Raw genomic sequence first — 13609 nt, 5'->3', positions numbered from 1 at the left:
GTCTTATTAATTCCCAAAGTACAAAAACAAAGCAGGGGATGTTTCCTGAGTTAAAGAAAATTTTCTCTCTTTTAGGCAAACAAGACAAACACTCCACTCATGAGGGTGTCTTCATTCTTTTGTTCTGAGATCCTGCTCAAATGAACAATCTTGTTTGTGTCAAAATTTCCCCCAAATGCCTATTGCATTCCAAATTTTCCCTGGTAAACTCGTGCCAGTTAGAAAATTAAGTGTACAAGTTACCATATAAAGAAAAAACATTAAGGAGGCAGGTGTTAGCTTGGAAGAGCCACAGTTTCATACTGAGAAAGCTCCATGAGAATTGAATGGTCTATAAGGATAGTGCTTGGCTAACTTTGTGTTTCTGGAACTTGGCCAAAGGCCAGCTGTTGCTAATCCACAGCTGGACAAAAATCTCCGCGTTCAGTGCAGATGAAAATTAAACAGCAGTTCTCAGGGAAACAAGGACAAAGGCTGAGGGAGACATCCTTATAAGGCTTGTAAAAGCGACCCAAGGAAAAGTTGATTGAAACTTTTCAAGCTGATCTGTGGAGACCTTTGAACTCCTTAGCCCTTGAGGCTGACTCAAAGATGAACTTATTAGATGTATTCCATCCTCTCCCTGCAGAGTTTTCCTGTTTTAGATAAACAACGTTCAAAATGCTAGTCAAGCAGAAGTAGGTGTTAGGGGCTAGAAAATAGTTTTGCTAAAGAACAATACAAATATGGTTAGATTTGTTTTCTTAAATCCCAAGGGACTTTATTCCTATAAAAATAAACCCAACATTGAAGGGCTTCAATGAAATATCAGAGCTCAATTTCTCATGTGTGGGTGAAGACATAAAGGGTCTCAATGTTCACACTGTTACTGAGTTGAAGGTCCTGTTTCAAGGTAGTGAAGGCTTCAGCTACAATCTCATTGGAATTTCTATTTCTGTCATTTCCCTCCAGCCAAAGACCACCAGGAACACACTTGTAGTTGAACTTACATACACACTGAAAGTTAACTTTACCCAGATTTGGGGGCTGGGTTCCTGCTAGCCTTAATTTCTTTTTCCCAATCTTCTTCCCTTTGTCTTTGACATATTTCCCCAGGTGCTGGAGTTTCCACTCTCTCTGCTCCAGAAGCCACATGCTTCTTCTAGGGATTTCATTGTTTCCTGCCTCCCTGTTTCTTTTTGAATTTCATGTGTGGTTGGATTAAAGAAACAGACATTTCTTCCGTGGTGCTTACTTGCCTCCCTTATCTCTGCTCCCTTGAGCCCCTCTGTCCTTGCTCCCGGTATGCCCAGTGGTCATGTGGCCGACAATCATTCTACAACTTAAAAGAATCTCTCCTCTACGCAGATTACTTTGAAATATATTCCGAAACCCAGACCTTTCCCTACAACTCGGCCTGATTGATTTCCCAGCCACTGTCTCCTGGATATTTCACTGGCACCTCAAGTAGTACTCAGCACCTCCAAGCCAGACCTCATTCTTCTTCCCCTTAACTAGTTCCTTCTTCTCCTTCCTTCCCTACTTTGGTTAATGGCACCATCATTTCCCAACTACACAAACACAAAACCTCCCAGACTCTCACGTTTCCCCCTTCTAATCAGTTGTCATACCCTATGGTTTCAATTTTTTGAAAGAAGTTGAGATATACAGATTGTCCCCTTATTACTATGGATCAGCTTATGAATTTTTTTTTTTTTTTACTTTATTATGCCATGAAAGCAACACACATTTAGTAGAAACCGTAGTTTGAATTTTGATTCACAATTCTTTATGATAACTTTATTATAAACTAGGCTTTCTATTAGATAATTTTGCCCAACTGTAGGCTAACGTAATTGTTCTGAGCCCATTTAAGGTAGGTGAGGCTAAGCTATGATGTTTGGTAGCTTTAGGGCATTAAATGCATTTTTGACTTATAGTATTTTCAACTTAGTATAGGCTTATTGGGATGTAATCCATTGTAAGTTGAGGAGCATCTGTGGTATACAGTAGTGATTACTATGGAGCCAGAATTCCTGGTTCCACTACTTAATCTCTGTGTATCTTGGGCCAGTTGTGTGACTTGGCTGGACCGCAGTTATCCTATCCGTCAGATGGAAATAATAATTGTACCTTGCCATAGTTTAGATGTTTGTCCCCCAAACCTCATGTCGATATTTGATCCCCAGTGTTGGAGGTGGGGCCTAATGAGAGCTGCTTCCGTCATGAGGGCAGTTTCCTCACGAATGGCTTGGTGCTGTCCTCATAATAATGGATGAGTTCGCCCTCTGTTAGTTCCCCTGAGAATTGGTTCTTTAAAAGAGTCTGGCACCTCCCCTTCCCTCTTTTGCTTCCTCTCTTGCCATGTGATCTGCACACACTGGCTCCTCTTAACCCTCTACCATGAGTGGAAGCTTCCTGAGGCCCTCATCAGAAGCAGGTGTTGGCACCAGGCTTCTTGTACAGCTGCAGAACTGTGAGACAAATAAACTTCTTTTCTTTAAAACTTACCCAGCCTAATAAGGGCCTGAGAATGGGCCAGACCCCCTTATTATTCAGTTGAGTGATACCTTGTACTTTTCCTTCAGAGCACCTAATGCAAAGTGTATGATAGTTATATACTTATTTGTGTGAATACTTAAGGAATGTGCATCTCTCCTCTAGACCACAACTCCAATATCTACTGTGCTCATATTTCTATTCCTTGTAACTTAGTACAATGCCTGGAATATTATAAGTATTTGATAAAAGTATCCCTTGCCACCTTCGTCATTCATTTAACTAATGTTTATTGTGTACTTATATGCCAGGCACATATATATGCTGGACATATATTAAAGAGCAAAACCAGACAGTGTAGGCCGGGCACGGTGGCTCACGCCTGTAATCCTAGCACTTTGGGAGGCTGAGGCGGGTGGATTGTTTGAGCTCAGGAGTTCGAGACCAGCCTGAACAAGAGCAAGACCCCGTCTCTACTAAAAATAGAAAGAAATTAATCGGACAGCTAAATATATATAGAAAAAATTAGCCGAGCATGGTGGCGCATACCTGTAGTCCCAGCTACTCGGGAGGCTGAGGCAGTAGGATCGCTTGAGCCCAGGAGTTTGAGGTTGCTGTGAGCTAGGATGACGCCACGGCACTCTAGCCCAGGCAACACAGTGAGACTCTGTCTCAAAAAAAAAAAAAAAAAAAAAAACCAGACAGTGTTTGTACTCTCATGGCACTTACAGGAAACAGACAATCAAATAATCATGAATAAACATAATATTACAACTGAGGTAAATACTTATGAAACAAAGGTTCATATTGCTATTAACATTCATGATGGCTAGTCAGAGATATTTTCTCTCCACTGCTACTAATATAAAAACGTCAAATTCAAAATGTATTTTTCTTTTTTAAAACAGCATTATTGGGATATGATTCACATAACATATAATTCACCCATTTAAATTGTACATGGCTTTTTGTATATTCACAGAGTTGTGCAATCATCACCATAAATTTTAGAATGTTTTTATTACCTCAAAAAGAAGACTCACTCGCCTGAGCCCCCATCGTCTCCAGCCTTAGCAACCACTAATCCACTTTCTGACTTTATGGATTTACCAATTTTGGACATTTCATATAAATGGGATCATACAATATATGTTCTTTTGTGACTGAGTTCTTTCATTTAGCATAATGTTTTCAAGGTTTATCCATGTTGTAGCATGTTTCAGTACTTCATTTCTTTTTATTGCTGAATAATATTCCATTGTACCATGTATTTTTCTTAGCATAAGCAGAAACAGGATGCCGTCCCACTGTATTCTCTATAGCCAAATAAATTAAGCTTGTCATGTTTCTGGAAAAAGGTGACAGTAAATAAATATTCTCTGAGCCTTACAAGGGTGGCAGCCGTGTTTAGAAAGACGCTTTTCATGAGTGACTTTATTCACTCAGTTCTGTTGGTATATTTAGTATTTCTGACTCACAAACGGAAGTGATTCTATTTTGGCATTCTTTCTCTCTTTCTCCTGCTTGGTCTCTACTGACTTACTGTGTTAAATTATGCAAGTTACTCAAACTTTGTTTATTTAACTCCTGCGTGCTCTATAAAGTAAGCCCAGTCCAGCCTGCTTTCTTGCCAAAGCTGTTTGGAGACAATTTTTCATATGATATGCATCATCAGCTCCCACAGAAGGCAAAAGGAATTTGATGTGTGGGGGTAGTCTGGGATCCTGTCCAAAATTAGTGTTCATCTGGAAGAAATATGGAAGCCTCATACTCGCTAGTTGGCCTTTTAGTCGTATTCACTTACTGCCTTTCCTCCAAGGAACTTTGTAAATCTTTATCTCCTTTGTGTTTTTTCTATGTAAGATGAGATAAAGCTTAAAAAACAAAATGATTGCAGTGGAAAAACCTTCTGATATCCTCTCTTTGCCAACTATGAACCAAAGAGAGTAATTTGTCTGACCTGGCTTTGTGACCTGGGGAAAGATTACCCATAACATTCAGAATTCCCTTTTTTGTTTTACCCTGAGACTGACCTCTCCAGTCTCCAGCTTGGGATGTAAAATTCAACTGGATATAAATTTTCATTCATTTATTTATGCAACATGCTCTGTACTTTCAAAGTCCTCACAGTCAAACAGAGAAACAAGGGGCGGTGAATAGACAAAAGGACCTAAGCGCCAAGAGGGGCAAAAACCTAGATGCTGAGGGAGCAGAAACAAGAGAAGAGATTTCTGCTAGGTGGGGCGACAGACATGGTTACATGAGGATTATTTTGAGCTGTGTCTTAGAGGATGATTAGAGCTCTCTCTTTTGCTTTCTCGTTCTCTCTCTCTCCTTTTTTTCTTTCTTTCTTAGATGGGGTCTCGCTCTGTCAGCCAGGCTGGAGTACAGTGGCGCGATCATAGCCCATAGCAGCCTGGAACTTCTGGGCTCAAGCAATCCTCCTGAGTTCAGCCTCCCGAGTAGCTGGGACCACAGGCGCGGGCCACCGCACCTGGCTGATAGTTAGAACTTTAAAAATATGGAATAGGAAACAGCATGTAAACGTTCCCATTGGACTTCCTTGGGCTGAGGAGGTGCACAGCAGTAGTCTCAGGTGTGTGAAGAGCAACTGTGAGAAATAAACCCGAAAAGATAGTATGGAGGCCTTGAATACCAGACTAAGGAATCTGTTCTTGATAATTTAAGCAAAAGGAAGCCAATGATGGTCTTTGGCACAATGTACAGTAAAACTGCTCTTAAGGACAATTAACCTGGCAAGAGGATGAAGGCTGGATTGGCAAGATGAGACTTCAGGCTGGGAGACCAAGCAAGAGGGTGCTACAACAGTCGAGTCCAAGCAGAGGGAATTGAATGGAGGTAACCTACCGCTACAACCAGTGTGAACTCCAAGTGTGGGGAAGGCTATTTATTGGTTGACCACTCCAGGACCTCCTGGGCCAAACTGGGAGGGGCCAAAGTTATAGCCACACCCCCCAGTGACTCCTCGTGGCCGTTTGCATCCCTGATTGGCTACTCCGGCCGCCAGTCCCAGGAGGAGGCGGTACCCTGCCCCCGCCCGCTCCGGGCTTGTCTGAGGCGGGCGCGGGCTGAGAGCCCGGGATCCCCGGGACCAGGCGCTGCCAAGACACTGAGCGCTGCCACCGGGGGCCAGCAGAGGTAGGCAGGTGGGAAGGGCCTGGAGCCGAGGGGCGACCCCAACGTCCCTGCTACCCCGCGATCCCCGCCCCCTCGAGAGCGTGCCATCCCCGGGGGCTCGCCGAGTCGAGGATGGGGGCGCCGGGGGGAGTCCGCGGGCGGGGAATAGCGGATGGAGCGGGCTGGCTCCGAAATCAACTCTGCGTCTTCCCCGCAGCCCGGGCTCTGCCTCCAGGTCTGGGTCTCGCCTGAAGGGGTGGGCTGGGGCCGTGGCTTGTAGTCCCAACGCCCCTGGGCTCCCGTGACATTTGTTTGAAAACGCGGGCCCCGGGTTGCTGGCGCGTCATGAGCGGTCCTGGGGGGCGCAGCAGGGCAGCCCCGCGCCCCCGCGCCGAGTGCCCACGCAGTTAGGGTTGCTGCGCCTCGGCCTCGGCTTTTGGGGAGACTCACTGTGATCTCCCAGTCGAAACTTCTCAAAACTTTAAAGAACTATTTTCTACACCTCGAGTTGCCGGGACGGCAGGGTGTCTTAAGGTGACCTACCCTGAAACTACGCTGACCGTGAAGTTAGTAGACCACTTTTAAAAAGACGAAGCACTTCAGCCGTAGAATTTGATGTGCGAAACACTGTGGAAAAAGAAGTTGGACCATTTACGTTGGAAAAGCTCTAGTGCTGGGCTGTCTGCGGGTCACTGCTTTCTTTGTGCAAATGCCAGTCTTTGCAAGCCTGGACCGCACAGCGGTGTGTGTCCCCGAGGAGTGTGGAGCGTGCATTGAGGAGCATGGCTGTTCTGGGCAGTGCCTCCGAAGGGCAGGCGTTACCGAAGTGGGGCTAGGTGGTGGTCAGAGGTTCCTTAAACAAGGCAAGCCTCAGTCTGGTCAAGAAAGACATCTTTTCTGCGTTAGAAAACACACACACACACACACACACACACACACACACACACACACACACTTACCTGGCCCAGTTAAGCTGTCCCTTAAGAGGAGAGACCTAAAGAATATGAGGGACTAACCCTGATCTTCGAAACGGTAAGCCTAAGTAGAAGAACTCTTTCATTTCTTTTCCTTTCCTTTTTGGGATTGGGAAGAGAAACAGGAAGTCAGAGATTCAGAGAAAAGAGCATTCACTCCACAATTGTAAACAGTTTATTTTGTGTCAGTAAATATTTCCAAAAGTCACTGGGGATATTTGGAAGACCAGGACTTTTTCTTGTCCCTTGCAGTGAAGATAGATTACTTTCAAGTTCAAAATCTAAATATGATATTCAGCAATTGGTTATAGCTCTCAAAGTTATATAGTTCTATAACATCAGTGGTAATGGAAAAGGATGGTGGATATTGTTCAAAATTAGAATTCCTAACTACTCAAGATGGTGCACTAACACAACAGTTACTTTATACATGTTAACTAACTGAAATTGCAGAATGAAATGAGGGAATCAGGTGTCTAGACTTCAGTGCAGACCATTACCCAACCAATATGAAGTTTTGAATTTTTTTTAGTATGACCTACTAATGAGGAATGCAGACATTGAATGCTGATTTAATAGTATTCTTAACTATAAAATATATAATTAGGATAACTAAAGAAATGCATAGGTATGTTTAACTTTGAATTTATTTATTGCATCATTTTCATAGCAAAATGTTCTAGGTAAGATATATGTATGATATTTTGCATATTTGAGGTTAATAGTTACCTCTCAATTATTTGAGTTAATGGTGAAATTCTTGGCAGGAATAACCACAAATAATGAATCATTAAATTTGTAAATGTCCTTCTAATATACACCTACTTAAACTGCTACTTTTTCTTTACTCATTTGTAAATAGATGATCTTTTTTTATTGAGGTATAAGTTGTAAACTATAAAATTTATCCTTTTAAAGTGTACAGTTCCATGGGTTTTGGTATATTCACAAAGTCATGCAACCATCACCACTAATTCTAGAATATTTTCATCACTCCAGAAAGAAATACCATACCCATTAGTAGTCAGTCCCCATCGTCCTTTCCTCATAGCCTTCGGCAACCACTGACCTATTTTCTGTTTCTTTGGATCTGACTGTTCTGGACATTTCATATATATGGATCTTACAACATGTGGCCTTTTGTGTCCGGCATTTTTCACTTAGCATAATGTTTTCAAGGTTCACCTATTACTATAACATGTGTTAGTACTTTATTCCTTTTCTATGGCTGAATAATATTCCTTATATGGATATACTGCATTTTGTTGATCCATTCATCTGATGGTGGACACAGGTTGTTTCTATTTTTTTGGCTATCATGAATAACGGTGCTGTGAACATTTGTGTACAAGTTTTGATGTGGACATGTATCCAATTCCCTTGTTTATATATTTAACATTGGAGCTGCTGGGTCATATGGTAACTTTATGTTTAAGCTTTTAAGGAGCTGCCAAACTGTTTACAAAGCAACTGTACCATTTTTACATTTCCACCAGCAATGTACGAGGGTTCTAATTTCTCCACATCATCACCAACACTTGTTATGATATATCTTTTTCATTTCATTATAATTGTCCTATTTGATGTGAAGCGGGATGTCATTGTGACTTTGATTTGCATTTTCCCTTATAGCTAATGATATTAAGCACCTTTTCTTGTGCTTATTGGCCATTCATATATCTTCTTTGGAGGGATGTCTGTTCAGATACTTTGTACATTTTTTAATTGGATTGTCTTTTTGTTTAATTATAAGGGTTCTTTATATATTCGAGACACAAGTCCCTTAGATATATGTGCTGCAAGTATTTTTTCTCATTCTGTGAGTTATCTTTGCACTTTCTTGATAGTGCCCTTTGAAACCTAAATTTTTTAATTTTGATGAAGACCAATTTATCTATTTTTTTTGATTACTTAGGCTTTATGTGTCATATCTAAGAAACTGTTACCTAATCCAAGGTTATTAAAATTTATACCTTTTTCTTCTAAGAGTATTAGAGCTCTGGCTCTTACAAGTAGGTTTTTGATCGATTTTGTGTTAATTTGTTTATACGGCATGAGGTATGGGTCCAAATTCATTCTTTTGCATGTAGATATCCAGTTGTCCCAGCATCATTTGCTGAAGGGACTGTTCTTTCCCCATGATCTTGTCACTCTTGCCAAAAATCAATTGACCGTAAATGTGAGGTTTTATTTCTGGATTCAGCTTTATTCCATTGATCTATGTCTGTCTTTATGCACAAAACATGTAGTCTTGATTACTGTAGCTGTGTAGTAAGTTTAGAAATTAGAGCATATGAGTACTCCAACTTTTTAAGATTGTTTTGGCTGTTCTTTGTCTATGAATTTCCGGGTGAATTTTAGGATTAACTTGTTAATTTCTGTAAAAGATGCAGTTGGAATTTTGATAGGGATTACATTGAATGTGTACATAAATTTGCAAGTATTGCCATCTTCACAATATTAAATCTTCCAATTATGAACATGCAATCTTTTCTATTTATTTAGGTATTTTAAATTTCTTTCAATAATGTTTTGTAGTTTTCAGAGAACAAGTCTTGAACTTCTTTTGTTAAATTTATTCCTGAGTATTTTAATAGTTCTGAGGCTATTTGTAAATGGAATATTTTCGTAATTTCAGTTTGGATTTTTCTTGGCTAGTGTATAGAAAAACAATTGATTTTTGTATTTTGATCTGGTTTCCTGAAATCTTGCTAAACTCAATAGTTTTAATAGTTTTTTTTTGTGGATTCCTTAGAATTTTCTATATACATGATCATCTCATCTGCATATAGAGATAGTTTTACTTCTTCCTTTCTAGTCTGAATGCTTTTTATTTTATTTTCATGCCCTGGCTAGAGTCTCTAGTATAGTGTTGACTAGAAGTGGTGAAAGCAGACATCCTTGTCTTGTTCCTGATTTTAGAGGGAATACTTTCAGTCATTTACCACTAAGTGTGATGTTAGTTTTAGGCTTTTTGTAGGTGTCTTTTATCAAGTTGAGGAAGTTCCCTTCAACTGCTGTTTTTATCATGAAGTGGTGTTGGATTTTGTCAAGTTTTTTTTCTGTGTCTCCTGAAATAATCATGTGGTTTTTGTTCTTTATTCTATTTATACAGTGCATTACATTGATGAATTTTCATTTGTTAAAAAATATGTACTCTTTTTTTATTTTAAAAACTGCAGACATTTTACAGAACTTAAACAAGTTATTTCAATGTAGAGCAAAAATGAACCAACATTAAATAGACTCCTCTTGTTACTTAAGATAGAACAGTGTCCCTGCATTTCTGTGCAATGATACGAATGGTTCAAGACTGAAGAGTGTCTATTTCAGGACTGCTTTTAATTTTTAAAAAATATTTCATCTGTATTTTCTTTCTCTAAAGCTAATAAGGAGAGAAATAAAGTAGCAGTAGAATTGAGAAAACATTTGTGATTGACAATTTTCATTATCTACTTCTAAATCATTGGTGGTAAATGCTAATGTGAAGCATTAATAGTGAATGCTAATATGGGTAATGAAAAAAGCCATTAACAAGGCTAATATCCTTAGGAAAAAACTCAGAAAACAATGGGATGAGGATGCTATAAAAACAAAGAAATGAAAAGAAAAGAATTTCCAGCTCTACAATTATAAATTTCCCTTAAATTATGGCTAGAATTTAGGGATATCTGGAGGCTTTCAGATGGCTGGGGTGCTCTTAATGAAAGTTGTAGATTTTGTAGGACAATTCTACTTACATTTATTTCTAAATTATTGAGTGATAATGTCATCATTAATGTGAAAATTGATTTAAGCACAGAACAATATTTATGCTAGGAAAATAACCTTTTAGTGGGTTTTTTTTTAACAGCACAAAATTTTAAAAATTGGTGTAGGATTAGGGAGGGATTACATTACACTAAATACTGGGAAAATTAACTTGGTTGTATTTTTATAAAACAAAAGAACAGAATAGTACATGTCAACCGTAGTACTGTCCCTGGGTTCTGAGAGTTTTGCTGTCATGTGGTCTGCATGACTAGGACTTGGCTTCTCCAGGAGATCCCTTCCTAGTGTAAATTTTATCAATTCACAGCAAGGGCAATTCTGAAATACATTATTAGGCTATTTATTAAAATAGCCTGATAAAAAATTAGCAAACACATAAAGCTACTTTTATGAATCTCAGAGCCAGAAACGATCATGCTTCCAAAATCAAGTAACACTTCAGAATTCCAAAACCAGTTCCCTTGCCTCTTGTCCTCCCCTGAGTCTGGATACTTAATGTAGTTGATTCCAAATTTCTTTTCTTTTCTTTCTTTCTTTTTTTACAAACAGAGTCTCATTCTGTTGCCCAAGCTGGAGTACAGTGGCTCAATCATAGCTCACTCCAGCCATAAACTCCTGGGCTCAAGAGATCCTCTTGCCTCAGCCTCCTGAGTAGCTAGGACTACAAGCGTGGGCCACCACTCCTGGCTAATTTAAAAAATGTTTTTTGTAGAGATGGCGTCCTGCTATGTTTCCCAGGCTGTTCTCAAACTCCTGTCCTCAAACAATCCTCCCATCTTGGCCTCCCAGAGTGCTGAGATTACACACAGGCATGAGCCACTGCACCTGGCCCAAATTTCATATTTATATATTTTCTTTTCTTATAGGAAATAAAAATCATGCAAATTTGTCAGGGTCATAATAACTTACCCAGTTAAATGTGCCAAAGGACTTGTGGCTTGAAAGACTTAGCCTGAACTTAAACAAATTTAGAGTGGTGGTAAGTAATCATTGTAGTACAAATCTAAACCATAATTGCAACACTGGTATGAAATTTCTTTAGGTTATTTTATTACGCTACCAATTGAATCAAAATGATATTTTTGTAAATTTAAGAGTGTGGTAAAATTATGAGCTGATAGATTTGAACAATGTTATCTGCTGGGCAGAGCTAAAATAATGATAGTGCTCTGTGTCTGTGATGTGCTGTTTACACTGTCCAAAGTTCTGTTAGAAACAGCAATATTTCATTTATTTTTTACAACATACCCACAAGGAAGAATGGTTTGTTATAGTTAGCATCCCCCTTTTTCTTGATTGGCTAAACTGAAACGTAGAAAGGTTAAGTAACATAGCTGGGCCTCCAACTCTGGCCTCCTGTCTCCCACTAAGTTCTTTCCATAAGCTACAATCAGTTCTGAAATTTATCTTAGAATTAAAACTTATATGTGGATATCATTAGATGCTGACTAGAGTGTGTACATTGGGTGATTTCACAAATTATCCTGAATGTTAATTGTGTTGTGCCATTTGAATGCTTTCTATTTTAGAATAAATATGGCAGAGTTTTCTGAGCCAGAAGGGCCGGTAGATTGGAAAGAAAGATGTGTAGCTCTGGAGTCCCAGCTCATGAAATTTAGAGTTCAAGCAAGCAAGATACGAGAGCTCTTAGCAGAGAAGGTAAGCTTTTCTCCCTAACTTTTTTTATTAAGTGTCAGCTATTTGGAGTCTGTTTCATTTACATTAAATAACCTCAGTACTTTTGGGGTTAAGCATTTTTAAAATAATGAATGTAATATAACTTTTGTCAAGTGTTTGAAGCTATATTTGGTATATTCTTTTGCTGGTGTTAGGGTAGATTAGACATTAAAACAAAAAATATTTATTTGAGAATGCTAGTGGAATATGTGAGAATTGTTTATGTTTGATGAATAGCATTTCAGAGAAAAAACCTATAATTTATTCAATGTTATTAGAGGAGCGTGACAACCTTTGATCTACTAAATGTTTAGCAAAATCACTTTAAAGTGATTATAGAAGAAATTTCTCTATTGGTAGTAAAATGTATTTATACTATATTTGAAGTATACATCTACTTAGGAATTCATCTTTACTAACTATATATTACTAAACTATTATCTGGGCTAGAATTGAGTTTAATATACTTATATACTTTTCTTAATAATTCTAATCATGTGATTAGAATGTCATTTATATCACAGGAATTTTTTGTTTTGCAAGTATGTATATAAAACCAATAGATTTTTTCATTTATTTATTCATTCAACAACTATTCCTTGAGGGCTAATTTATGCTAGACAGTGTTCTTAATACTGGCCGGGCGCGGTGGCTCACACCTGTAATCCTAGCACGGCTGGGAGCCTGAGGTGGGAGGATCACTTGAGCTCAGGAATTCGACACCAGCCTGAGCAAGAGTGAGAGCCCATCTCTACTAAAAATAGGAAAAGTTAGCCAGGCATGGTGGCGTGAGCCTGTAGTCCCAGCTACTCAGGGAGGCTGAGGCAGGAGGATTGCTTGAGCCCAGGAGTTTGAGGTTGTTATAAGCTAGGCTGACGTCACGGCACTCTAGCCCAGGCAACAGAGCGAGACTTTGTCTCAAAAAAAAAAAAAGACAACCCATGTTCCTGTTTCCAGAGAACTTGGATTCTAGACCTATGCTGTCCAGTACGGTAGCCACTAGCCACATGTGGCTTGTGGCTATTGAACACTTCAAATGAGATGTACTGCAAATTGAGATGTGTTGCAAATGTAAAATAAACACTAATTTCAAAGATTTAGTATGAAAGTAAGTATCTCAGCAATAGTATTGATTGTGTGTTGAAGTGATAGTATTTTGGATATCAAGTTAAATAGACATATTAAAGTTAATTTTACCTATTTCTTTTTACTTTTTTAATGTTTGTACTAGAGAATTTAAAATTGTACATGCGGCTCACATTGTGTTTCTATTGGACGGCACTTTTTAGATGAATGGATGAATGATATTAATGGTCATTCAGAACTGATCAGAAGAATTACAAGTGATTTCTTTAACTCCAGTCTGCATAATCCTTTTGTGGGATGGAAACTGGTACATGTAACACATCTCCAAAAAAGATCTTAAATCTTCCTCCCATTGCTAGCCAAGAATCTCTTAGCACAGAAATATTCTAATAAAATCCAGGGAAACATCATTCAGTTTAACCTTTCATATATATCATCTTAAATTATCGTGCTTTAACGTATTTTAGTGGAAAGACTAAAGTTAT

At 39.0% G+C, this 13609-nt stretch overlaps 1 protein-coding gene across 1 annotated transcript in view; it reads left to right on the top strand.

Moving 5' to 3' along the window:
- The first annotated feature begins 11897 nt into the window (after positions 1–11897).
- The window catches only part of PLEKHH2 (pleckstrin homology domain containing, family H (with MyTH4 domain) member 2), a 97410-nt gene continuing 95698 nt past the window's right edge, over positions 11898–13609 (top strand). The window contains exon 1 of the mRNA XM_012653810.1: positions 11898–12020. Coding sequence (XP_012509264.1) covers positions 11898–12020 — 123 coding nt within the window. The remainder of the gene's footprint in view (positions 12021–13609) is intronic.

The sequence above is a fragment of the Propithecus coquereli genome, unplaced genomic scaffold (assembly GCF_000956105.1).
Source record: "Propithecus coquereli isolate 6110/MARCELLA unplaced genomic scaffold, Pcoq_1.0 Scaffold43, whole genome shotgun sequence".
In the NCBI taxonomy this organism is placed as follows: domain Eukaryota; kingdom Metazoa; phylum Chordata; class Mammalia; order Primates; family Indriidae; genus Propithecus; species Propithecus coquereli.
Note: the sequence above shows the minus strand (reverse complement) of the source record. Positions and strands in the feature narration are given on the sequence as shown.